Here is a 24,310-nt window from a genome sequence, read left to right on the forward strand (position 1 = left end):
GAAAGCACACTGCATGCAGTTCTGTGTAGGAGTGTAAGAAATATTGTACAGTAAAAGCATGTAATGTTGTGAATTATTGTATTAAAATGTTTCATATTTTTCAAAAGAAACTGCTCAGAACTCTGCATTTTTATTATACTGAGACATACCATGAATGTCACATGCTATACACATAATCATAGCAAACTGAACAGGGTTTACATGATTTCAGGAGAATAAATTAACCTGTTAAACAGTAGGCCACATGATAAGTGTTTTCACGTGCCTATGAAAATGTGTAACGCTGACATGGAATAAATACAAATAAAACTTTTTTTTACACTAATTAGAATAAAACAGAGACAGAACAACAATAATGGGCTGCTATCAAATGGTCATATATTCACTAAAATACACCAGTGAACATTTACACAATAACATTATTTTCATACAAGCATGTCATAGAAGGTTTTTGCTAGTTTATCATGTACTTACACTTTATGTTTTGTGTATCACTAACCTGTCATAAATAAAACATACTGTGTATTAGCCTCTACAAGCCCATAAAATCTAAATAAAAACAGCATCATTGCCAGAGCAGAATCTCACACGAGTCTTACACAAGGACACTATTAGTACATTTGGTACTGCAAAGCTTTACATTTTTAATACACAGCACAGTCCACTTACATTATGCTAGTTATTTGCATGTGACAAATGTGTAAATAAATATATGAAATATATGAGAAAGAAATCAGCCAAAGCAATGCAATGGAAAAAAACAGCAATATATTGAGCCATGTCTCACTGGAATAGTTTGCCAATTTACTTATTTTTTACTAATTTTTAATATATATATATATATATATATATATATATATATATATATATATATATATATATATATATGCATTTTTTAAGTTGGGAGGACTGGTTATTTTATTACTATACCATTTACTGAATGTAGTGTAAATGTAACATTTGCTAATTTTATGTATTTTCTATTGTGGATCTCAGGAGGAGTAGCTGCTGGTGAATGAAGCAACTAGTGTGGATCCAATCTAGTGTGGATAAATAATGAATTGATTTTTAGGCAAACAACATCTATTAGGCTAAACCTTGCATCTTTTGGTGAGATTGAAATGCTCTATACATGAAGATTTTAGGTCAGCAGCCCACCTGAACAGCATCTGAACCCAGGTCACTCAGGTGTAATCAAATCCCTGAACACTCAGTCTACTATTACATGATTTCACCTATGTGATGAATTCATAATCTGATACTCCACTTAATCAGTATCAAGTGGTGTAGCAGTACAGTATACATGAGTGCACCTGTGCAGGTGAGACTGCTTTCCATTAAACCGTGCACACTATTGGTGCACACACCACAAATCGCCGCATATGATGCTCTTTGTCCCAGAAGCCCATTGTATACAGCGGAGGAAACCCTGTGCCGTGAGCAGCCATCTTGGATAGACAGATCACTTGAGCCAGGATAACCTGCATTCCTCATCTGAACAGCTCAAGATCACAAAGCTCAAAAGACTTAATATCTGGTAAGAACAGAGAAGAGGAAACACTTGAGCACACTCGTACATAAGAACACAACGTCTGATAAACGCAGAGACGCAGAGTATTTAAATTTATAAAACGGCTGCAGCAGTTTAGCTAGCCTGTTTTGCCAGGAGTCAGCTAATTGGCAAGCTAACGATGCTAGCTAACAGATGGCTAATAGTAGGTTGTTTTTATCGTCGGCTTCCAAGATTGGGATCTATAACACATTGCACTATTAGAGGATACTATTGTAGGCGAACAATTACTTGCTCGGCGGTGAGTAAATATTGGTTGACAAGTTAACTAATCAACGTATTTACCATAATCCAACCCTCGCAGCTAACTGGTAAACTAGCATGCTAAAGCTATAGCTTGCTGTCGGTAGTTTGATGTATGGTGGCTTTTGTGAAATTATGCAGAAGTCAGGTGAATTTTCTAACATAGCAACTCATATTAGACGATCTCGACTCGATTATCTGTGTGCTAGCAAAGGCAACCGATGTACATATTGTGATTTATGCTATTCGTTGTCAAGATATATCTATTGATGTCAGCAAGCAGGTAACTAACGTTAGCTAGCTAACCTAAACTTAGCTGTCAAAACAGCTGAATTAGGGCCGTGATTGTTATCAGACACGATCGTGTAGTTGGTTACTAACCAAGTAAATGCCAGATGTTTGTTTCCTCTTTCGCTTAGTAACATTGCTAGCCTTTGTGTGCTAACTAACAGCAGAGAGTTAACCAAAGCGATGCTGTCACTTTGCCGGTTGGTAAGCTAAGCTAACCATCGCCGTCTGGAAGCAGGCATGTCATTACAGTAACATATAAAAGGGTTAACATTGGACACTCAAGTCAGATTTGTGAATGTAGCCTGTCCCTTTTTATTCTGGTTTCTTGCATAGAAGTGTTCATCTGTTGTGCAGGGTTACACGTAAGGTCCCATATTTCCTCAGCTAACAGTGCCTTAGCCTCCCCTTTAGCTTTACTTTTCCAAACAACAGAGGTGTGTGGATTTAAATCGCAAGTCGGCGACGAAGTCGATCCTGTATGTCCTTAACTATTGCAAATTGGGATAGATCTGCATTTATCTAACATAAAATGCTGCATCATTTCTGTTTCTTGTGCCAGTGCACTTTGTGTATTGGCATGCTTGATGTGATACTTAAATATTTATGTTATTTTATATGGATTTTTAAAATCACATATAAATAAAATGTGAAAGATCTTAAAATCTGTTTGTATACATGATGAAAGTGAGCTCTGTCTGGCCTGTATACGGTAGTAATGATTTCATTATGTTGTTTTTAAGGCTTGAAAGGAGTCACATGATTTGAATAGTGGGCCCGAGCATCATGGAGGCACTGTGACTATATATGTGTCATGATTTCCTGATAGCCCAGATTTGAGTCGTGCATCCTTTCCTCTGTGGGAAGTGGCTGAGAGGAGGAAGAGCAATGACAGTGTTTTCTCTGGAGAAAGATTAACTGAGTGCTGAGGCTGCAGTCTGGTCACATGGTCTTGACTTGCCTTCTCCTTGACGGACATTTGTGGGGTTTATTTCGAGGAAATTAGCACTGGAAAAAGGAGGCTGGGAATCGCAGCTGAATCACATTATGTTTTTACTCTTTTTGGGGATACCCTCTGATAGCTTATCTAACAGAGCACTGAATATCGTCACAGTACAGAGATGCCACATGAGGGTCATGTGACAGGAGGCAGCCTGAAAAAGTCCCTGAATATTACTCTAGGATTTTAAGGTATAGCAGTAGTGTAATTGTATGGTTTGTTCATGGTCTCTGTTTCACTTTGAAACCCGCTTAGTACATCATTCACACATCAGTTGATTTCAAATGAATTCATTGAGTGTTAGGAAAAAATATATACTAGTGTCATCATTGAAATCAGCAGACACAGCTTTGTAGGTTAAAGAATTTTGTGATAGCAAGTGTACTGTGGTCATTAACATGGTATCAAAGCCATGCTCTTAACAGAGTAGTACAAGGGCAGATACCCAGATAGTGTAAGGCGTCCACGTAGACCTCGCACAGGCTGCTTTTTGCTTCACTGAGGAAGTTGGTGTTAGCGGGGGTAATTACCAAATGTCAGGTCAAGTTGCAGAGTTTGTGGAGGACTGTGAGTGTGAGCCAAGTCTTTTTCTGGGGGCACCAACAAAAACGCAGTCACAGCCTGCTCTGATATGATGCCTGCAAGTTGTTTACATAGTTTGAAATGATAACATTCAGCAGGTTTTGCTGTTATTAGGAAGTCACGTTATTCTTCAGGAAATTAGCAATACTGAAACATACTTTGAGTTGTCTTAGTTAATTTATTTTCATTTGATTTATCTCTGTACATAAGAGAGTATTGATGTTTTCATATTATTCCCTCAAAGCATTTTACCTGGAGTCAGTATGAGTGTCAGTATGCACCGCCATGAGGGTACCTAACCCAACACCATTTTTATTAAAGCAAAGATTTAGGTGACATCTCGACCTGAATTAACCTCAGCAAAGTTGCCCTGCAGGTCCTCCTCAGTTCTTGTCCAACGAATTAATGTCTCTGATCCTCTATATTTCACCCATTTTCTCATGCTACTGAAAGCCTACACCTCCCATCTGTCAATTTTTCATCCCTGTTTCTAAAGTCCTTTTCTTTTTACTCACTTGCTCATTTTTTCATTGCTTCTCTCCCAGACTCTCATATCAGACCCATCCACATTTCTTTTGGCTGTGTCAGCATTAATCTGGCCAGTCAGACATGGTCACTGAACTGCAGATGCAAAAGTATGAGCATAACACCAGCGCCGGCTCTGATGTGGCACAGTGATGTCACTTTCCAGGAACTGCTCTATCTGCAGCACAGTTTTCACTGAGCTGCAGATCAGAGAAAAGCACTGGTTTAAAGCAGACCATCTTCGCCAGGGACACGGAAACCATCGGGCGGCTGAATGATTATGCTCCTGATTGTTAAGCCTGAATTATTTACCCCTCTACAGCAGTTACACTGTACGGCAGCACCTTGATACAGAATTACAAAACAGCCTCTATTCAGCGCAAATACAACATGGCCTTGATGTCAGGAGATAGCATTGCAAAGTGAATGTTATGATGAAATTGTTCATGAGAGAAACCGCCTGCTTTCTAAAGCAGCTTCATTGATGTTGCACATGACCCGTCCCGATCATTTATTTATGAACAAATCTGTGCATATTCCAAAAGAGCGTCTCCCCATGGCTGTTCAGCAGCTGTATTTGTCTGAATGCTTTTCTTGATAGTGTGTTAAATCTGAAGGCTTTTCCCTGTGTGCTTCGTCTGTGTGCTGTGAATGGAGTGTGAACAATGAAGCATCAGTGGGTATCAGATAGGTGTCAGGGCTATTTTTAGCCTAGCTCTGAGCATATGATGCTGGAGGTGTTCTTATATGTAAGTGTTACACTGTTTACTTGTAGACAGACTGTGTGCGGTGCCATCAAAATAAGCCAGTGTCATTGTGCAGCTCTGTCATTATGAGAAGAGACAGTGCGTGCTGTAGGGATGTGGATTACTGGTGGTCTTTACTCGCCTTCTCCTTGAGCTTTCTTTACCCCTGTGTGTTAAAACTGATCGATCACCTCCATTGTCTACCTGCCTACCTTAGGCTATTGTAAGTATGAATACTGCTAGTGGTTCTTTTTAAGACTCCTATATTTAATAAATGGAGTTGTGACTGGAGTTTTGTTTGTAGACCGAAAATGTTTTGGTTTGCAAGTTATTTTTACTGCCGTGTAGTAAGATAGACATTATGGGCTGTATAATTATATCTCAATTATTGCCGGTCAATGCCGGTCACTCTTCTCAGTGGCTGCTGAGATTTCAACCTTTGCAATCAGGCAGAGAACTCCATTTTTGTTGGGAATACTCTAATCACCTATGCCCCGTGAACTATCCACTCCAGGCCACCTACCCGATTTAATTTTCTTTCAGGCCAAGTGAATGTTGGTGCAGCACGTGAAAGGTTGTCTGAGCTTTGAGCATGCTAAGTTCAGCTTCAGCGATAGCCCAAACAATGTGACACTGAATCACCAGAATCGGCTCGAACTAATTGAAGAGGAGGAGTATTGTTTGGCAAATACTAAACTTTATTAAAACTGTACATCAGTTGGCTAACAGGTGGTAAAGGGCTAGGCAGTATATTGATATTGTGACTTGAGATTAGGTATCTTCTTAGATTTTTAATATCACAAGTCTTGTCTTTTCCTTGTTTTAAAAGCTGCATCACTGTAAAAATATGTGACTTTCTGAACTTGCCATACTGTTTTAGCTGTTCTATTATTTGTTTTTACCCAGTTAATCATTATATCCACATTACTGATCAAAAATCACATTTTGTAGTACTTTGTGAAAGCACCAGTAGTCGATTGTGATATTTGATTTTCTCCATATTGCCCATTCCTAAGGTTGAAGTTAAAATTGAAGTCTCGATATAGATTTTGACTCCACAAAGAGTTTTGTTAATTTTGTGGTATGGGTAAAAAAAAGGAGTCAAGGAGTTTGTCATTGGTCAGCAAGCTGTTAAAAGTACATGGCTGTGGCTGTTTTTTCCCCTTGCATTTTTTTATTTAAGCAGAAATATGAAGTGTGCGGGAAGTGCAGTCATAGCATCTCCTGGTTTACGAACTAAATGAAAAAGTGTTAGTGTTCAGTTTCATTTTTGCTTACCCCTACAGTCTCAGCTGTTGCGTCATAGCAATCTAAAAGGAAGCAGATTAGCTCATGATCAGATACGTTATTTCTGGTTTTCATCTAGTTTGTACTTGCTGATTTTGATAAGCACCGTATGTATAATTGGGTAATTTAAAATTGCATACTATAATAAGGTAATTACTAAAATGGTGTAACTGCAATGTATATGTTTTAATGTATTAATTCACATTCTTATGGAAGTATATTGTTCTTATTGCTGTGCTTCAATGTGCGTCAGTGAAGCATCTGGCCTTGCCTGGGCTCACATTATTACAGTCCTGTTGCTCTGGTGGGATTATGGCCTTGTTGAATAACACTGGCCCTTACATGACCAATTTAAATTCAGATGTGCATAATACTTCCTGTGTTTTTATTTTTATTTATTTGTGTATTACCTCTGTGTATTGTCTTTTATTCTTTTCTTATTTCTTATTTTTTCTTATTCATAAGATGTTTATTTTATTTATGTGGAGAGAGAGACCCTTAATTAAACCAAAATAACTCCCCAGAATGGAGACTCAGTGTTGAGTTTTATTGTCACAAGGGACTGTAGTCATTATTTGTATAATATATATATATTTTTTAACAGTTGTAGTTGACATTAAGGTATTTGCTCTTGCTATCATTATCTGACCATCTATAAGTAGGAAAACAGCAAGTTGCATTTGCTGACACTTAATGTGCCATATTTCTCCTTTTCTGTCTTTCAGAGCCACAATGGCCACCGCACCGTACAACTACTCCTACATTTTCAAATACATCATTATCGGTAAGTAAGCAGTGCTCTACAGGGAGCCATGTTGATCAGCTTGTCCATTTCTAAAAGAAGGACCAAAGAACGATGATCTTTTCCAAGTGGATCCAGAATGTCTCAGTATATCTATTATTGCCATTTTTTAATTTGATCTTTAATAAAGCACCAGCTTTAGAGGATGTTTCTGCATGCCCGTATTCATCTACTGAGAGACAGTAATACTGGACAAACAGACAGATGTATCAGTTAAATTGACAATTGTAGTAGTCCACTCAGATATTCTGTAGTCAATGGCTTATAATGTCTTATTATATCCTTTTAGCTGCCTAATTTCAAAATGAATCACTGATACCTAATGCACCTCTCTGTCCTGCTTATTAATGATCAGTTTAGCATACACTGCGAATGTGTGATGAATTTTTAAATACCTTTCCTCTATTAGAGTTATGTTCCACTTCTGCTGACATGTTTGTTTGCGTGGAGGCTGTAAGAGAAGCCACTGCTCTTATTTGCACATACATTTACAGACAGACATATGCATAAACAAACACACCCATAGCTCTGGGCTATTTATCCCTCTCTTCTGAGAAACCTAAAACGCTCTGCCTCAGAGCTAGCAGTTATCAGATTTGATGTAAAAGGGCTGTGTGAATGAGTCTACTAGAGCAGCCTGTGGCTTGCTACTAATTTTTGCTTACACTTTTTTTCCCCTTCACTGGAACAGTGAACGAAACTTTCACAGTTTGGTTTTGAAAAGGGAAGTTTTAAGGTCTTGTGATCCTGCTTTTTGCAGTTGCCTGCAGTTTTGTAATCTACTTTTAAGTGTTCTAGCGGAGTAAAATAAACAACAATTGCCTAAACCTTTTGTATCCATAAGGTTTTTAAGCATTTATTGTGTGAGAGTATCCACCAAAAGCCTCAATAATAATTCCCTAAACATTGGCACACTTTGAATATGAAGGTACTCAGTCAAAGGTAATGTTTTTGTCAATATTCTTCACCCCTAACACACAGATTTTGTGATTTTGTTCGCTTGCAGCATTGCTTTTTATTTCACTGAGCTGCAAACAGAGGACTCGAGTCACAGTTACACAAACGAGTCACAAAATAAATGTACCATTAATGTCAAAATGGTTCTCAACATGTAGTGTGAAATTTGGTGGGACAGTACACATTATAGTCCAGTCTTTCTCTGTCTCTTAACGCTCCACATGAAATTTTCAGTATCATCGCTGACTGTCTCAGAGGGGCTGCTACAACATGCATGGGGGCGACACTGCAGGCATGAATAGAGAATTGTTGTTCTTCTGTTATTTCCTTGGTTGACCTGAGTTTCTGTCTATGCCTCTCTCTCCACAGGGGACATGGGGGTAGGGAAGTCATGTTTGCTTCACCAGTTCACAGAAAAGAAATGTAAGTGGCGCCCTGATTTTGACTCCTATTTTTGTGTGTGCTTGTGCCTCAGCGTATGTAAGGTTGCCAGGTTCAACTGGAGTGCCTAAATCGCTTTAGATTTCTTTATGTGCCAGCGGAAGTCGGCGGCATAGAAGTCAAGTGTGAGCTCAACAGTGAGAGACTCTTCTTCTGTGTGTGAGTCAGCTGCAGACTCCCATTACCATTCAGCTCCGTTTTGTTTAGTGCTACTATTAACGGGCCAGATGCTGTGTTCCTCATTCACTCGCCACCATCACATCCTGCAAACACACACACACACTGGGGGGGATTCAGAAAAGGTTTTCAGTGTCAGTTAAAAGGAATTTGTCGCTTTCTGGGTGTTGATACTTTCAGTTTACAACTACGAGTATGACGACTCTATAGACTATGATTAATTATTGATGCAGCTGCTGCCGTCTAACAATGGTGTGTGTCTGTGTGTGAGTGAGGGGCTGCACATGTTCACAAAATGTATATTACAACATTAGCATTGTAAGCTAAGTTGTAACTGTCATCAACCTGATGAAGGAAGAAAAAAAATACCTGAACATTGAGGGTATGAACTAACTGACCCAAAGAATCAAACTGAATTCATAGTAACCTCACTTCCTCTCCCCAGTCATGGCGGATTGCCCCCATACGATTGGCGTGGAGTTTGGTACAAGGATAATTGAGGTGAGCGGCCAGAAGATCAAGCTGCAGATTTGGGACACAGCGGGGCAAGAGCGCTTCAGGGCCGTCACCCGCTCCTACTACCGCGGGGCTGCAGGGGCACTCATGGTCTACGACATCACCAGGTACAGTGGGCCTGTTATGTGTTAACGTATGTCGGAGATATAGTGTGGTCTGAACTTTACAGAGTTTAAGTGGAAGGTTAATAGAAGCAAAAGCATCTGATAAATGCACAGTTTAACCTTACAGACGCCCTCTTAAACAAACATGGATAATTTATCCTACAGCTTGTGTCCAACCCTCTTGCCCAACTGTGAGATGGTATCAGCTGTGTGACAAATAAACACACTTCATCATGTGGAATGTCTGTCTGCACCACACCCAACTCCACTAAGGGTCCCTAGGGCCCCATTTACAGTACTTAGCTGGAATAACTAATATAAATTGTTTACATGAATCACTGTTAATGTGGCCACGTACAGCTTCAAAGATGAGTGTTCAGTGTGTCAAGCATCATTTCTGTAAACACACAGCTGATAAGTCCTCATCCACATAATCCTGTAATTAAAGGGTGTGGCTAGGGCTGCACGGTATATGCGGTAGACGGTAGAAATGATATAAATTTGGCCCACGGTAGAGATTTGCGCTCTACCGTCCTATCGTCGATGACGTCATCGCACCTGCCTCAGTGTGAAAATGGCTGCGAGCACAGAGACAGCGGAGCAAGAGGAGCTGGTTCACGTCCGTGATTTAGCGTAGCACGTGCAACATGTGTTGCTGGAGAACTTGTGAGTGAGTGAGTTAATGTCTTATGAACAGCCCCGGACTTCTCAGACTCTTTTAGCGACTTACCGCTCAGAGGGAACTCATTCAGTGTTTCCTCTGGCAGCAGCACAGCGTCTCTCCCTCTCCTCTCTCGCCGTGCGCACACGGGAGTTGGTTTTCAGCAAGAGAGTTTGTCATAAACCTTTGGTAATGTAAACCTATGTGACGCTAGGGGCTCCACAAAAAACTCCATATGTGAATGTGTGATAGTTGTGGTATCATAGCAGCCTGTCACAGGTTACAGCGTGATGATTAGAGGAGAAATGGCAGAGCATAAAGGTCCAGGTGGAAAAAACACAACTCAGTCATTTAGGATTTTGCTAAAAGAAGGAAATTACCTTTTGATATAGATCCCAGGAGACATTTTGTACCATAGAGTACTGGGTTTTAATTTTGAGTTTTGAGATCTGCATTCTGCACAATAAATGCTCTAAAAATAGATTATATCTTTGCTTTTGTTGTTGTTGTTGTTTTTTTTAATCAATTTAGCTTTGCTAACGGACTTCAAAACCCATTCAGAAACACTTCTATTATAACTTTTACACTTAAATTTATACCGCGACATATACCGTTACCGTGAAGGGATTCGATTTATACCGTAATATAAGTTTTAGGTCATACCTCCCAGCCCTAGGTGTGGCTTAAAAAAACAGTTTTATGGTTGTAACATTTCCTGTACTTCAAGTTTCATAAATAAGTGCATTAACATGACATGAATAACCCGTTTATGAGGCTCATCCGGGTAATGAACACATACAAGATAGGGTGTTTACATGAGCACAGAGAAGTGTGGTTATCCATATTGCCCGTACACATGTAAAATACTAGTATTGCTGTTACTGTGGTCTATTTGCATAGGTGCTAAGATGAGGGATGTTGTGATCAAGTTTTTCTGTCCCTAATCCGAGTCATTTGTTATTAAGTATTTGCCAACACTGAGTCTCAATCCCATACTTCTGTTTTCCTGAATAATACAGCTGCACAGCGCGCACTTCAAGTACTTTAAAATTATTAAAATCAGTCCAGTGGGTATGCTTGACAAATAATTAACTCCGTAATACATTAAGAACAAAAAATGGCAGCATCTAGGCTTTTCCTTAATTTATTTATTTTTAACCAAAATGTAAAGTAGGCAATCCACCTTATTCCTAGTCCCCATGATATCTTATGGGGTATGAATTATGGGTGTAACTTTCAGTGCCAAACCAGAATCGGCATTGCCCAATGATAATGGTACCTAACAGTATGCTCATCCTCTTTTCTAGAGCAATTGGGAGGTAGAGCATGTGAAACACACCACCTGTAACACCTCAAACAGGATAATGGGATATTACTGTTATCATCTCTGACAGCCATCTCAAAACATTGAATGTTTTCCTTTTTGCATTAACAATTAGCTTGCCTGCTACATTAGCATGTTAAATTTCACAGAGCCAAGGCTATCTCACGCTAAACATGTACTACTTTTAGAAGATTAGTAATGATTACTTACAACACAAAAATAGACTTTAACACATTTGGCAAACTTTTACCATAATTATGTTTTGATTTTAGCTTCATGTAAAGTGAATAAACATGATGTTCACCAGCCAGTGCTCTGCTTTTGTGCCGTAAGGATGCAATTTACACATTTTTATAACTGCTGATTTATTAAGACAGAGTTCTACTGAGTGAAACGTAACGCTGAATTTAGCTGCAGATCTCAGTATGCAGTATTGAAATAAATAAGTTTAGGCATTCATTTTATATGATACGAAAGAACTATGGTAAATCAGTAACACAGTCTCAGCCTCGATGACTAAACACGTAATTCAAAGCATGCTGCTAAGTATATTTGATAATGGGCAATTTTCTATTGTAGGTTGAGATTGTAGCCAGAGAGTATTATTTCATGCAGCCTTTTGCCTGAGTTACCTGAATGAACTGTATGCCATTTAGTGTCTATTTTCATTTTCTGTACATTAAGTGGATGTGCAGATTACATTAATAAATTGCTCCTATTGGCCGTTTGCTCGCAGAGCTTTTAGTTGAACTTGCAGCGTGGCCCTAAGCATCTGTGGTGAAGCATGCACCATATAACTGATGACAAAAAAGCAAAATGCAGGATAAAGTGCCTTGTTTGACCACGATACTAATCTTTGAGATTGGATCGGGACATCCCTAGCTGTGACGTTACAAAAGCAAACCAACATTAGAGATGAGAGCGACAGGAAATATTAAAAATAAACTCAGTTTCTTTATCACTCCGGAGGTGAGACACTGTTGCTGCTGCCATTTTTTGTATTTATGTTTAGTCACTTGCCTGAAGCCGCGCCTGTGCCGGTAGTTGGCGTTGCCCAATAACCGGGATTTCCCAGTTTCTTTCAGAGTATTCCAGGTAGCATATTCAGATTTCTCATAAATGGGATGAGGTCGCGCCAGGTTCTGAAAACAGGATATGGTGTTTACATGCTAACACATAAATGGGATACTCCAAAAACCTGATCATAAATGCATTATTCATGTCCATTTAAATGCACTCAATGTAGTATATAGTCAAGTCCAGTTTAGTGGGTACAGTGCAATGAACTCCAAATATTTTTGTGTCTGCTGGAAAAAAAAAAAAGACCATTCTTCAAAGCAGCTTGAGCGAGTTTGGTCGAACATGACTCAACATAGTGGTGCTGGAGATGGTTACGGTATTGTCAGTTACAGACAGAAAGCTGCTGGGCTGAGCAGGAGTTTGTATGTTTCACCTGTGGGAAATAAATAGCAATTTCAGATTTATCTTTTCCTCACTCTGTGTAACAAAGTCGCCCTGCCTGCTCTAATTGTTACACCATCACCATCCTGATGTTGTAGCAGCTGCAGACTCTTTCCTGATCTCTCCTCCGAGATGGCAACATCCTGTCCTTGCCTGTCGTCATAGTAACCCCTATCTCTTTGTTGATGTCATGCAGGAGAAGCACGTACAACCACCTCAGCAGCTGGCTGACTGATGCCAGGAACCTCACCAACCCCAATACTGTAAGTACACAAATTAACATCTTTTCATTGTGTGTGCTCAAATTATTCTGTGTATGTCTGTTGCATCTCTATAGCTGTATGTCCGTGCACATTTCAGATTTCTTTGTCTCTATATATTTTGTTTTACTGTGTTGTTTTTTTTCCTGCTGTTTCATACATATCTGTCACGTGTGTTGTCATTTCCACTGCTTCATTCCCTGTGTCATTCTCCCTCTCCCCTGACTCTGTTTGAAGGCGCAGAGCCCTCTGACCATTTCTTAAATTGGATTTCTTGGTAAATATGATTAGCTGTGAAACGGACGTATGGCTCTTATTTACTGAGCCGTGTTCCTTTTAGAGAAGTGTGTTTCTGTAATATGCCTCGTCCACTTCAAGTTTTTAAACATCAATTGAAAAATGTTTCCCTGGTATTTAAACAGCAGATAGATTTATTTATATCAAGCTGTTTTCCTACAAATTTATGGGTGTCTTGTTCAACTATGTTTTCTTTTGCTCATTTTTATGGATAACTATGACCACAAAGTTGTTATGAATGTTAAATTAATGAGTTCCAGTGGTGTTCTTTCTTACACCTCTTAACAATAACAAAGCATAAGTCTTTTAGCCTGAGCTGTTTTAGGCTGAAGTGTCGTGTGTCAGCCACGTGGGGGCAGTGTTGTAGTCTAGTCATGGCTTGCTGCAAGTGTCAACAACATGTGTTCTGTGTCACGAAAGTTTATTTGGCTGCTGTTGTGCGAGATGGAGAAACATAATGAAGACATTATCTGATGATTCGACTGACACCGTAATCGTCATCTGAATGAAAACAAGAGTTGTGTAAGACTTCTTGGAATTTGGTGAGAGCTTTTAAAAATCAGCTCCCACTTTTCCAAATAAACAGCCAGTAATTCAGAAAGTAAGAATTGGATTAGATTATGTTTGTGCCTGTGACTCTGTTTAACGCAGTGGAAATGGAGCACTCTTCTCATGAAATTACCTGGAGTAGCACAGTGAGGATTACTGTGAGAAATTCTGGAATAAAATAGAAGAAATAGTTGTAAGAAAACATGAATGGTTTATGCTCAAAATGCAACAGTAGGAGTCTTGGGAGAGACTGTCCCTGCTCATTACATTACATCAGCACATTACAGGTCTAATTACATCACAGTTGCTAGGGGCACCATGTAGTGTGCTGATGCGGGGGTGTCAGTTCCTTAGTTTATCTCTGTATCGATCACTTAACAGACAACTCGGCAGCATAATGACTGCTTTAGGAACAGTCTTCCCACACTTCCCCCGGCTTTCTTAGCTCTTGGAGGAAAGCAAATTTGTCATACTGTCTCACACTTCTCTCTTCTGTCCCTTAGGTGATCATTCTCATAGGAAACAAAGCGGACCTGGAGGCCCAGAGGGATGTGACGTATGAAGAAGCGAAGCAGTTTGCTGAGGAGAATGGTGAGCTACATACAGAACAGCATGTTAGGAAGACAGGAAGTAGGGTTTAGGTGGAGGAAATAGGTTCCCCTCTACATTTCACCATGCTGTTAGTCTGTCTTTAACCCTTTTAAACACTACCACAGCCAGTGTTACGTCCTGGTTTTTATCTAAGCTTTCTCAGAGAATGGGGGGGGTGTGTGTGGTCATCCATCATCGTTTTAGCAACAACGTGTTTTTAAGTTTTAGCACAGAATTAAGTGATTTGTCAAAAAAAAAAAAATTGGCAAACAGTGTGGCACATCAACACCGTAAGGAAATTACTATTAAAATATCAAAACTGCCAAAATATATATTGCAATATATTGCTTCCGTAAGGTCTCAAAAGCTCAAACGCATTTTGCAAAAGCATCTTTCAAAACTGTGACTGTTCCCAAATTTCAACAAAATGATAATCAAAAGAACGCCAACAAAATGTCCAAATATTTAGAATTAAAATGAGATTTAGCCTCTGTATTCTTCTCAGCATGTTTATAATAGAAGTTCTCGTGGTTGATTTCAAGAGACAAAAGTGAAGATTAATCTCCCTCTGTATTTATACTGCTGAGACAGACGGAGAAGGTGACTTGAGGAAAGCAGAGATATTGATTAAAAGAGGGGGAGAATAAGAGCTTGGTATTTGAGGTATGTGAGCTTGTAACAATGTTTTACTGACTCTGTCACTGCATCTGTTTTATGTTTAACAGGTCTGTTGTTTCTGGAAGCCAGTGCAAAAACGTAAGTCTGCTCAGCTTCAGTGGTCTCAGTGACTGCGGAACATGAAATATCCCTTTGCTTACATTCTTAAACTCCCAGTTGCCTCCTTTCTCACATTTGTGTTTATTCTCCATGTTCAGAGGTGAAAACGTCGAGGACGCCTTCCTGGAAGCTGCTAAGAAGATCTACCAGAACATCCAAGATGGCAGCCTGGACCTGAATGCCGCCGAGTCGGGGGTCCAGCACAAGCCCTCGGCCCCTCAGGGCGGCCGGCTAACCAGCGAACCACAGCCCCAGAGGGAAGGCTGCGGATGCTAATGACCAAGCAAACCCCCTTCATCTTATCTTCCCCTCTCTCTGTCTCTCTCTCTCTCTCCGTCTGTCCTGCCCACCCTCCTTCAACCACTCCCCCCCTCCTCCATCCATTCCTCCACCTCCGTACGTTCATCCACCCTCTTCCCTCACTGCACCAGGAGCTGCATGAGAGCAGGGCTGCGGAGGGAAGGAACGGGGGACGGATATCGACTTGAGCCAGACTGAGCTGGGCTGTGTGGACTACATCTCTCCCCTCTTCTTCCTCCTCTCTGCCTGTCTGTCTCCCTTTGTTGCTGTCTCACTCCTCCTCTCTAAACTCTGTCAGTGTGTTGTTGTCCCATAACTCTCCTCTTTCGCTCCCCTCTGCTCCTCCTGCACCATTCAGCCTAGTTACCCCCCCGTCATAGAATGGTAGACGCCACCATGCATCACACGGGTTACTGACACTTTAGATAGATGTAACGTTCATACGATAATGATAAACCGAGACTGTTTTTTATGTTTGGTTTTATAGCTATATATGACATGTAAACACTGCATTAAGTTTCACCCGCCACTGATCAGTTCTGTACGAATCCAGTCTAAATTATACCCTCAAATTCCCGACGTCTCTCCTGCATGGTTTACCAGTTCAGCGTTTTATTGAGACATGCGGGTGTGATATGTCGCTCGTTAATTCTGGAGGGATCAGACAGTGAAGGCCATGAAGTATCATGCAGCCACACAGGTAAAGGCACTTAAACGTGTGTCAAAGAATGTGTAGCCAAGTGAAGCAGGATTCAAACCCGCTTGTGGCTTTTGATTCTGCTTCTGCTGCTCGGCACCAAGAAAGTTCCTTTGCCAGATGTGGCGACCCTGACGTTCTCAGGGGAGAGAGGGGAAAAAAATCAAGAAAACTCGGAATTACCCACAATTTCCTTGTACGCAATTCCTTGGTCTCTCCTCTGAGATATCACAGGAAGGAGTACTGGGTGTTTTCCAGCTCGTCTGTGTGTGTGTTTGTGAGTGTCTGTGTGTCAAGAAGTTGGATGGAAGTTTGATTCGACTTAAAAAAAAGAAAAGGCTTTTGTGTTTTTGATGGAAAGATTCATTCACATTGGTTTCTTTGCACCAGCTCTCCCTCTCCTCACCCGTCCGACCCCAAAACTCCCCCCCCAAGTCATATCAACAGATTCTGTCTTTACCAGCATTTTCTTTGTCATTGTTTGTTGCCTTATTATAATTAATGTTAATACTCTTTAATCTTTGTGTCGCTGCACTTGCTCTTCACACTGCTGTCGGGACTCACCCCGAGTCAATAAACCTACTCTTTTTAGATTAACGATTGCATTTTACTGGAGGATAACATCAAAAATGCAAGCGGTGGCTCACACGGTCAAAATATCTCAAAAGTTATCAGCAGCATGGTCTTAAAACTGTCAACACTCCTTTATCTCAAGTGCTGCACTGAAGAGCTGATCTGTTGTTCATTTGGGCGGTTGTTCCTCTGCCTTGTATATTACAACACCAAGCAGCATGCCCCCCCCACCCCCCACCCCGGAAACACAGTGACATTGTCAAAATCCAATTTTATTTTATTTTTTTTTTTCAAGTACAATTTTTCTGTACCATAGAGTGATTCCCTAATTGGACAGCTGTATATATTGCTTCTTAACTATTGGTGATGACCTTGCTACTTGGGATTTAGAAATTTATTTGCTGGCTCTGCCAAGATCTGTACAGTTGATGTGCTAGTGGGTTGCCTGTAATTCATGCTTGGGAAATTCTGTAACATAGTTTCTATTAATAAATGTATGTAAAGGACAGACACCTAGACATCCCCCCTCCAACCACCCCGTCTGCACACTACTGTACCCGTCGATTGGTTGAGGGGAGAGGAAGTGGATTGAGATGATGTGCAAACTAGTATTTATGTCTGCAAACTCTGATTCCTCTCATTTCTGTATGGAGTGGAGAATGGGGCACTTTTATGTTTATATTCTTTTTTTTCTCCCCCCACCCCATCATCGCTCCTCCACGTGGGAGGGGCCTGCATCGCTGTCTTAACTTTTGGGGAGTGGGGATTGGTTTGTTATTGTGGGAAGTTGGTGGGCTGGGTCTTCCTTTTTCCTGTGTCCCACCTCTTTGCAGTCTGAGTGACCACTTCCTGCTTTTGTCTGTCCACAAGTACAAAAAAAGTACATATGTATAAATTTTTAAGGAGCTGTGCTAACATTTAAATGCGTTCTTGAGTGTATATGATTTTAAAATGTTGACATTTTGATTTTAATGACAAAATACTCTAGACAGAAAAAATAAATTATACATAACCTGTTGCTGCGTGTCTGTTTCTGATGTTATTGCTTCTATAGAAACTGAAAAAAGCACTAGAGTCATTGATGTATTTCAAGTAGCACAACTGCTTTGTATTTTATTGCAACAAAAATTGCACCAAGGCTAGAGAGAGAGAGAAACAAATAGGAAAAAGAAAACATATTTACAAAGGAAAGCAAAGTTTTGTCTACAAAATTGGTGAGGAGGCTTAGACATTAAAGTAGAGTAGTGGTTGGTAAAGGGGCGGAATAAAAAAACAACAAAAAGAAAAGCCAACACTGACAGTACCATGTTGAAGTCAAGGCAGCTTGCAGTTGACTTATGTCCTCAGGCATCGCAGTCAGTCGGGGCACATGGGGTGAGACGACTACAGCACGAATACTGAAAATGTCCGAGAGTTACTGACGAGCATAAAGGAACGTGTGATGTTACAGTGGAATTTTCAATGGTTCTTTAAGTCTATAATGGTCAGCTTCTCACTTATACAACATTTTGTAAGACAGCAAGTGACAGATCCATAAACATTTCAGTCCAGTGTTTCCCCCATATATATATATATATATATATATATATATATATATAAAATTTTCTGCTGGGGTGGAAAGGCCTCTGAAACAGCATTTAGACCACGTGACATAAACCCTTCTCTCAGGCAAAGAATCTCTTCAGTGGTTGGAGAAACACTGTTTCAGTCTGTGATCCCTCTTAACAGATCCAACAGCGTGCTGCTGCAAGGCCGAGCTGCTACTGATGGCTTTTGTGACTGGCATGTAAAGAAAGTTGAATCAGTTTTATAAAAATAAAAAAAAAGAAGTCCAGTCTAAGGACAACATAAAACAACAGATCCACAAAGTCGCAGATCGTGCACCCTGGTCCCTCTCCAGTACAGACTGGAGACAAAGGTTTTTTTGGTATGGCAATCATACATTTAAATCCTATAAACAAATCAACCCAGCTATTCTTAACCACTTGGCCACATCTCTGCACTTTTAAAGTGGCAAGTCTTAAACAGCTCTGCCAATAGTGTTAAAGGCACTATTTGTTACCAAAGTGTGCAGTGAAGCATAGAGGTGAAGGCCAGAAGCTCATTCTGCCTCATTTGTTTGCTCCCATTATTATTTTATGGCACATGGTTGCAAATACTGCAAAAAAAAAAAAAAAAAAAAAAAAGCATTCATACAGAACAAACACTGACACGTTGTCATCACTCAGCACGCATCCGATCACTGACGAAATGTTACAAAGCAATGGGATTTGTTGGACAGAGGCTTCAGGTTATAAACACTGCGTGATTCCAGACGCTCCCTAAATCTTACAGGTGAAAATGGAAACTATGACATCAGTCGTTTAAGTGTTAAAATGCATCCTGGAACAAGATGAGGTTAAGTGTTTTGTTTTTGCTCATTGTCACTGATGAAAAATCAATAGTGATGGAAACGAATATCACAGGCCTCTTTTCTACTAGTGTCATCGATAAAGGGGAGAACACAACTAGAATACATAAGACATGATCATTTCAGAAATGATTGGTGAAAAGTCATGTTGATAAAGAATTGGCCCCTCGCCTCTCAGGAGGGCCACAAGACACTGTTCATGGTTAAGGCTTTTCAATATTGCAAACTCTGACAACGTCTGCTGAGAGATTCCTCTGATTCCATCCACAGTAACCACAGGCTTAAGTGTTTCAGAGTGTACTGTAGTGTGAAACCTACACTCTGCTGCTCTCCCGCAGGCTTTACCCTCACATTTCCAACACGAGCTTGGCACGAACCGCAGTTCATGAGCATGCTCAGAAAAAAAGGGTAGTGTAAGATACAGTTCATATCAGTTTTATTTCTTGGTAGGATGAGATTTTATGGCGCTACCTCTGAACAATGTCACTGATCTCTTTGACAGAGGACAGCAGCTTGCTGAAGTCCTGCTGTGCGTTGGCGCCCCCTGTGGCAGTAGGGCAGATTTGCAGCTCACGCAGGCTGCTCTCAAGCTTGTTTATGGCCTCGCGGAAGGCAAACTTGTTCCTCATCTGCTGTATGGAATCAACGTAGCTCACGCAGTACTTCGACAGGTTCTTTCCAGCCTCCAGCACGGCGCTGTGGCTACCCGTCTGCTCAGAGTTGCGGGAGATGGCTGCGCGGAGCAGCTCGGTGCCTTCTAGCACCATCTCACGCGTCACAGCCGAGTTAGGGGTGCGCTCAGCAGCCTGGCGGGGTGCGGTCTTGCGGAGGGAGCGTCGGGTGTTCACTAGGGGGATGAAAGCAGTGGGTGAGCTCAGATCGCCGGGGCAGGTGAGGGAGGAAGAGAAACCTCCCAGGCTCTGGCTGGAGAGGGAGCTGGTCACTGAAGAAGAGGAAGCGGAGGTCTTTAACGGTTGAGGTTTGGAGGTGGAGCCCAGGGGCAGCTTCTTGGAGCCCTCACTGACGGATGAGCGGGCTTGGTCACTGGCAGTGGTTGTATGGTGGGGTTCTGAGACAGAGGGGAGACCCTTAGCTTTGATGTCTGAGGTGGTGGATGAGGTCGAGGGGAGTTCTTGAGTGGGGCTGCGGGAACTCTTGCCTGTTTTGGCGTTTGTGGGTGGTGGAGGTGGGGCTGGCTTGGGTTTCTGTAACCTTCCTCTTTCCCTGACAGATGAAGAGTCCACACTATGTTTGTTTCTGCGGGCCCTGCACTCTTCTCCAGCTGCGCCTAAAGCAGGGAACACATTGGGCTTGAGAAGCTCAGCGTGGAGAGCGCTGGTCTTGGAGTTCTCCAGTCCTGGCAACCCTGGTCTCCGGACCACCTTAGGTGTTAATGCCTGGGGACTGGAACCAGGACTGGGATCACTGTCTTTGGAGAAGTTGGAGGAAACATCTGATGAGATATTCAGACGTGGCGGGGGAGTGAGGGTGCCCATTCGAGGGGCGTTCTCGCCTTTTTGCTCACTGGTTCTCTTGCGTGGCAGAGCTGGCTTGCCCCCGAAGGTGCCTGAGTCAAAGTGGCGTTGGCCAAGGTCTCGCGGCAGTGTGACAGACTTCCATTCAGTGCCATCTGAGCCAGTGGGCATGCTGGAGGACCAGAGAAATCGCTTTGAGTTAGACATGGATTCCTCCTCACTGGGCGGTGTCGTAGCTGCTTTTCCTCCGGGGCCAGGCACCGCAGGAGCTCCCTTCTTCCTGGGAAACAAAGGTCCTGGATAGGTAGGAGCCCCGTTGGTGATGCCCCCTGCCCCATTATTGTTCCCTAGGAATTTTGCAGAGTCGAGGCCATGTGTGATGTCATTGATGGCCAGAGATGCACCGTTATTGAAGCTGTCACTATCTCGTGGATCTGGAGTCACGCCCCTCCTGTCAGGGTGGATGTCCATCTCTCTGAAAGAGGAGCTGCGTTTGGGCGGAGCGGGTGCATACTTTTTCTTTTTCTTTGTCTTTATGAGACTGAGTAAGCCACCGCCACGTGTCTTGTCCTTGTCTTTGGGCAGCAAGCGGTCATCCTCATTCAGGTTACTGTCCAGGAGGGGGCGCTCTTTCCTGGGAAGCATGGGTGACGACACCGCTGCCTCTGGCTCCAATGGGTCTGTGGAAGAGGCCAAAAAGAAACGAGTGATAAAGAAGAATAACCAATTTTCGAACCACAATTACAAAATAATTTGAAAGATGGGAAAAATTATTTACTATTTTACAACAAGTTGTAGCAACTCAAGCAGGAGTGTGTGTGAGCGCGTCTCACCTGGACTATCTCCATCCCGGTTGTCCATGTTTTTGCGGAGAGTTCTGGTCTTGGTGGGCAGCTCTGGAGCCTGCTGGATGGGGCCTAATGTTGTCTTCTTCTCTTTCTTGCCCAGCTCCTTTTCCACCTCTAACAATAAAGACAGTCAAGATTTAAGAGTCTTACCACCAACTCTGACAAAACCATTACAAGGATATCTTTGGATATTAAAAAATAACAGCAACGAATCGAGGTGCTGTGGGTATCAAAGAAAGCAGTACTGACCATCAGAGATGCTGGACTCCTGGAACATGGTCTCAAAGGCTTGGTGTGTTTCAGCAAAAGATGGACGCTCTGAGGGGTTCCACCTCCAACCTGACAGAAAGACAAAAAAATATAAATATCAACAATTAAAAGTCCTTCCAATAGAATAGATTGCTTCTAATCATGGTCTGCATAGATGAGTTTTGCTACTCACAGTCCCTCATGAGCTCGTAGACCTTCTCGGGGCAGCCCTCCGGTCGGTCCATACGATAGTCTTTCTCCAGCAGCTCGTACACTTGGGACAGGTCGATGCCGGGGTAAGGAGACATGCCGTAGGTAGCGATTTCCCACAGCAGCACACCAAATGCTGCAGATATAGGCACAGGACAGCTAGCTGTGTTAGTCATACAACAATAAACAACTGAAACATGTCCAGTGACTGGAACGTAAAGTCATGGTGGGACTATGTGAAATATTATAATTAGTAAAATCGTTTCCCCTTGTTGAATAAAGAACCTGAAAGAAATTAGCTATTCAAGCGGGAACATCAGGAACACATTTCAGCGATGAGATCAAACTTACCCCAGACATCAGACTTAATAGAGAACTTGTTGTAGGCCAGACTCTCTGGAGCGGTCCACTTGATGGGGAACTTGGCCCCAGCGTGAGCTGTGTAGGTGTCTCCAGTCATTAGCCTGCTCAGGCCGAAATCTGCAACCTTTACCAGGTGGTTCTCCCCGACCAGACAGTTACGTGCAGCTAAGTCCCTGCAGGAGAGAATACAGAGAGGAGAATGAGTGGTGAACAGAGGCCATGAGGGAATCCTGACTTTCTAAAATCAGAAACAGACTATAAACTACTCCAAAAATAAAAATGCATAAATGTATCTGAGAAGAAATAAGAAAAAAAATCAATGGTATGTCTTGTTACAACATCCACTGTAATGTTGCAACTCTACAGATGTTTTGTGTGGAGCAGAGTCACAAGCAGAGTCTTGTCAGGTTTAAAAATTAAAATGCAGTTTGGCAAATACGGAAGACATAAATCATCTCATCCCTTCAGAAGGACCTCATTAAACGTGCCAGAATAAACGAGCTATGTAACAACATGGACTTGTCTGTGATGCAAGTCTGTCCTCCTAAGAGAGCAGATGAGAACAGAGCAGCTCAGGAATGGGGACAAAAGAGAAAATGAGGACAAAGATAATGTTTTCTTTAGTATTCTTGCAGCTCTGACTCAGACCACAGCACTGTAGATAGGCTGTTGCGCCTTTTACAATGAAAACTGAAATCAGTTATCTCAGATTCAATACTGTCCAACCTCTTTGATTAAATATAGACTTGAAAAAGTAAGAGTGAGATCTATACTACCTGTGTATAAAGTTTTTTTTCTCCAGGTACTCCATGGCAGAGGAGATCTGTGTGGCCATGTGGAGCAGCACCACTGCATTGACCTCCTCTCTGTTGCACTCCCTCAGGTAGTCGAGCAGGTTACCATGGGTCATGAACTCTGTGATAATGTAGAACGGTGGCTCCCGTGTGCACACTCCTGCCGAGGAAACAGTTTGCAAAACAAAATGTATTAATATCCCCTTTAAAATGAGTTGGTAGTTGTTATAGTTATGTGTTTATTTTTATTGCATTTTTAATTTTTGTTTTTAATCCAGTTTAGTCACCGTTTCCAGAGTGGGTTTGCTGGCTTCAGTTTAGTTTTTATTTTACAAAAATGTTCATTTAAGTGTAGTTTTTATTAGTTTCAGTACTAGTTTTAGTTTCTTTATTATTATTATTATTATTATTATTATTATTATTATTATTATAAACATGGACAGTATTTAGAGGCATGATTTAGGGGTTTCAGAATATGTATTACAATACAAACAACACTTTGTGATGGCTCAAAATCAAGAAGACATTCCAGTCTTAATAAACATGCACTATTGCCTCCTGACGTTTGCTGGGTTGACAAATTTGACCAAACTGACTCAGGCTAAAACTTTTATTTAAGTTGACTAAAACGTTTTTTTCACACCTCGTTTTAATTTTTAGTTTAGTTTTAGTTAACAATAATAACTGTAGTTTGAGTGTTACTTTCATTAACTTTTAGGCAGAAACAATCTTGAAAATACATCTGCTGCACTGGACAATAAAATGTTTAACATGCAAACATGAGTACCTCCGCAAAAGACTCTGGTTAATAGTTCATCTGAGCCAAAAGAAATCTATTCAAATGCATAACTTATACAATAGTATGATATAATATGCTTTTGAAAGTTTACATACCTAACAGTTGTACCAGGTTGGGGTGTTTGATTTCTTTCATCACAGCGGCCTCCTTGAGAAACTCTTCCACCTCCATCGTATCCTCCTGGACAGTTATGAGCAAAAAAGTGAGCAAAGCCCTGGACTGGCTGCAGTTGCATCCACACGCCACCAGATGGTGGCATTATTCAGCCAAATTGCATATTTATAACTGACCACATTAATATGTTGTGGTAGTAAGTATCAAAATGTTTCCTCTTGACTTAATGCATACAGACATAAGCCCTTTTCTCATCATGTCAAATGTATGAGTTTATAAATCCAATCTGGTCTCACACAGACCTCTCCTTGTCCCACTTT

At 41.3% G+C, this 24,310-nt stretch overlaps 2 protein-coding genes across 5 annotated transcripts in view; one reads left to right on the forward strand and one right to left on the reverse strand.

Annotated features, from left to right (window-relative positions):
- Positions 1-1,415: 1,415 nt before the first annotated feature.
- Positions 1,416-17,746, forward strand: rab14l (RAB14, member RAS oncogene family, like). The gene is made up of 8 exons (XM_049604343.1): positions 1,416-1,537; positions 6,967-7,025; positions 8,370-8,423; positions 9,064-9,241; positions 12,881-12,947; positions 14,294-14,381; positions 15,107-15,137; positions 15,257-17,746. Exons 2-8 carry the CDS (start codon positions 6,974-6,976, stop codon positions 15,432-15,434), a joined length of 648 nt encoding a protein of 215 aa, XP_049460300.1. The 5' UTR covers positions 1,416-1,537; positions 6,967-6,973; the 3' UTR covers positions 15,435-17,746.
- A 1,144-nt stretch (positions 17,747-18,890) lies between these two features.
- The window catches only part of abl1 (c-abl oncogene 1, non-receptor tyrosine kinase), a 36,994-nt gene continuing 31,574 nt past the window's right edge, over positions 18,891-24,310 (reverse strand). For all 4 annotated transcript variants that reach the window (XM_049604213.1, XM_049604212.1, XM_049604215.1 and 1 more), the window contains exons 5-11: positions 23,972-24,056; positions 23,060-23,237; positions 22,272-22,456; positions 21,904-22,056; positions 21,711-21,800; positions 21,447-21,575; positions 18,891-21,293 (exon numbers count right to left, since the gene is read on the reverse strand). In XM_049604213.1, the coding sequence (XP_049460170.1) occupies positions 19,606-21,293; positions 21,447-21,575; positions 21,711-21,800; positions 21,904-22,056; positions 22,272-22,456; positions 23,060-23,237; positions 23,972-24,056 (2,508 nt within the window). In that variant the 3' untranslated portion in view covers positions 18,891-19,605. The remainder of the gene's footprint in view (positions 21,294-21,446; positions 21,576-21,710; positions 21,801-21,903; positions 22,057-22,271; positions 22,457-23,059; positions 23,238-23,971; positions 24,057-24,310) is intronic.

The sequence above is a fragment of the Epinephelus fuscoguttatus genome, linkage group LG18 (assembly GCF_011397635.1).
Source record: "Epinephelus fuscoguttatus linkage group LG18, E.fuscoguttatus.final_Chr_v1".
NCBI classification, from domain to species: domain Eukaryota; kingdom Metazoa; phylum Chordata; class Actinopteri; order Perciformes; family Serranidae; genus Epinephelus; species Epinephelus fuscoguttatus.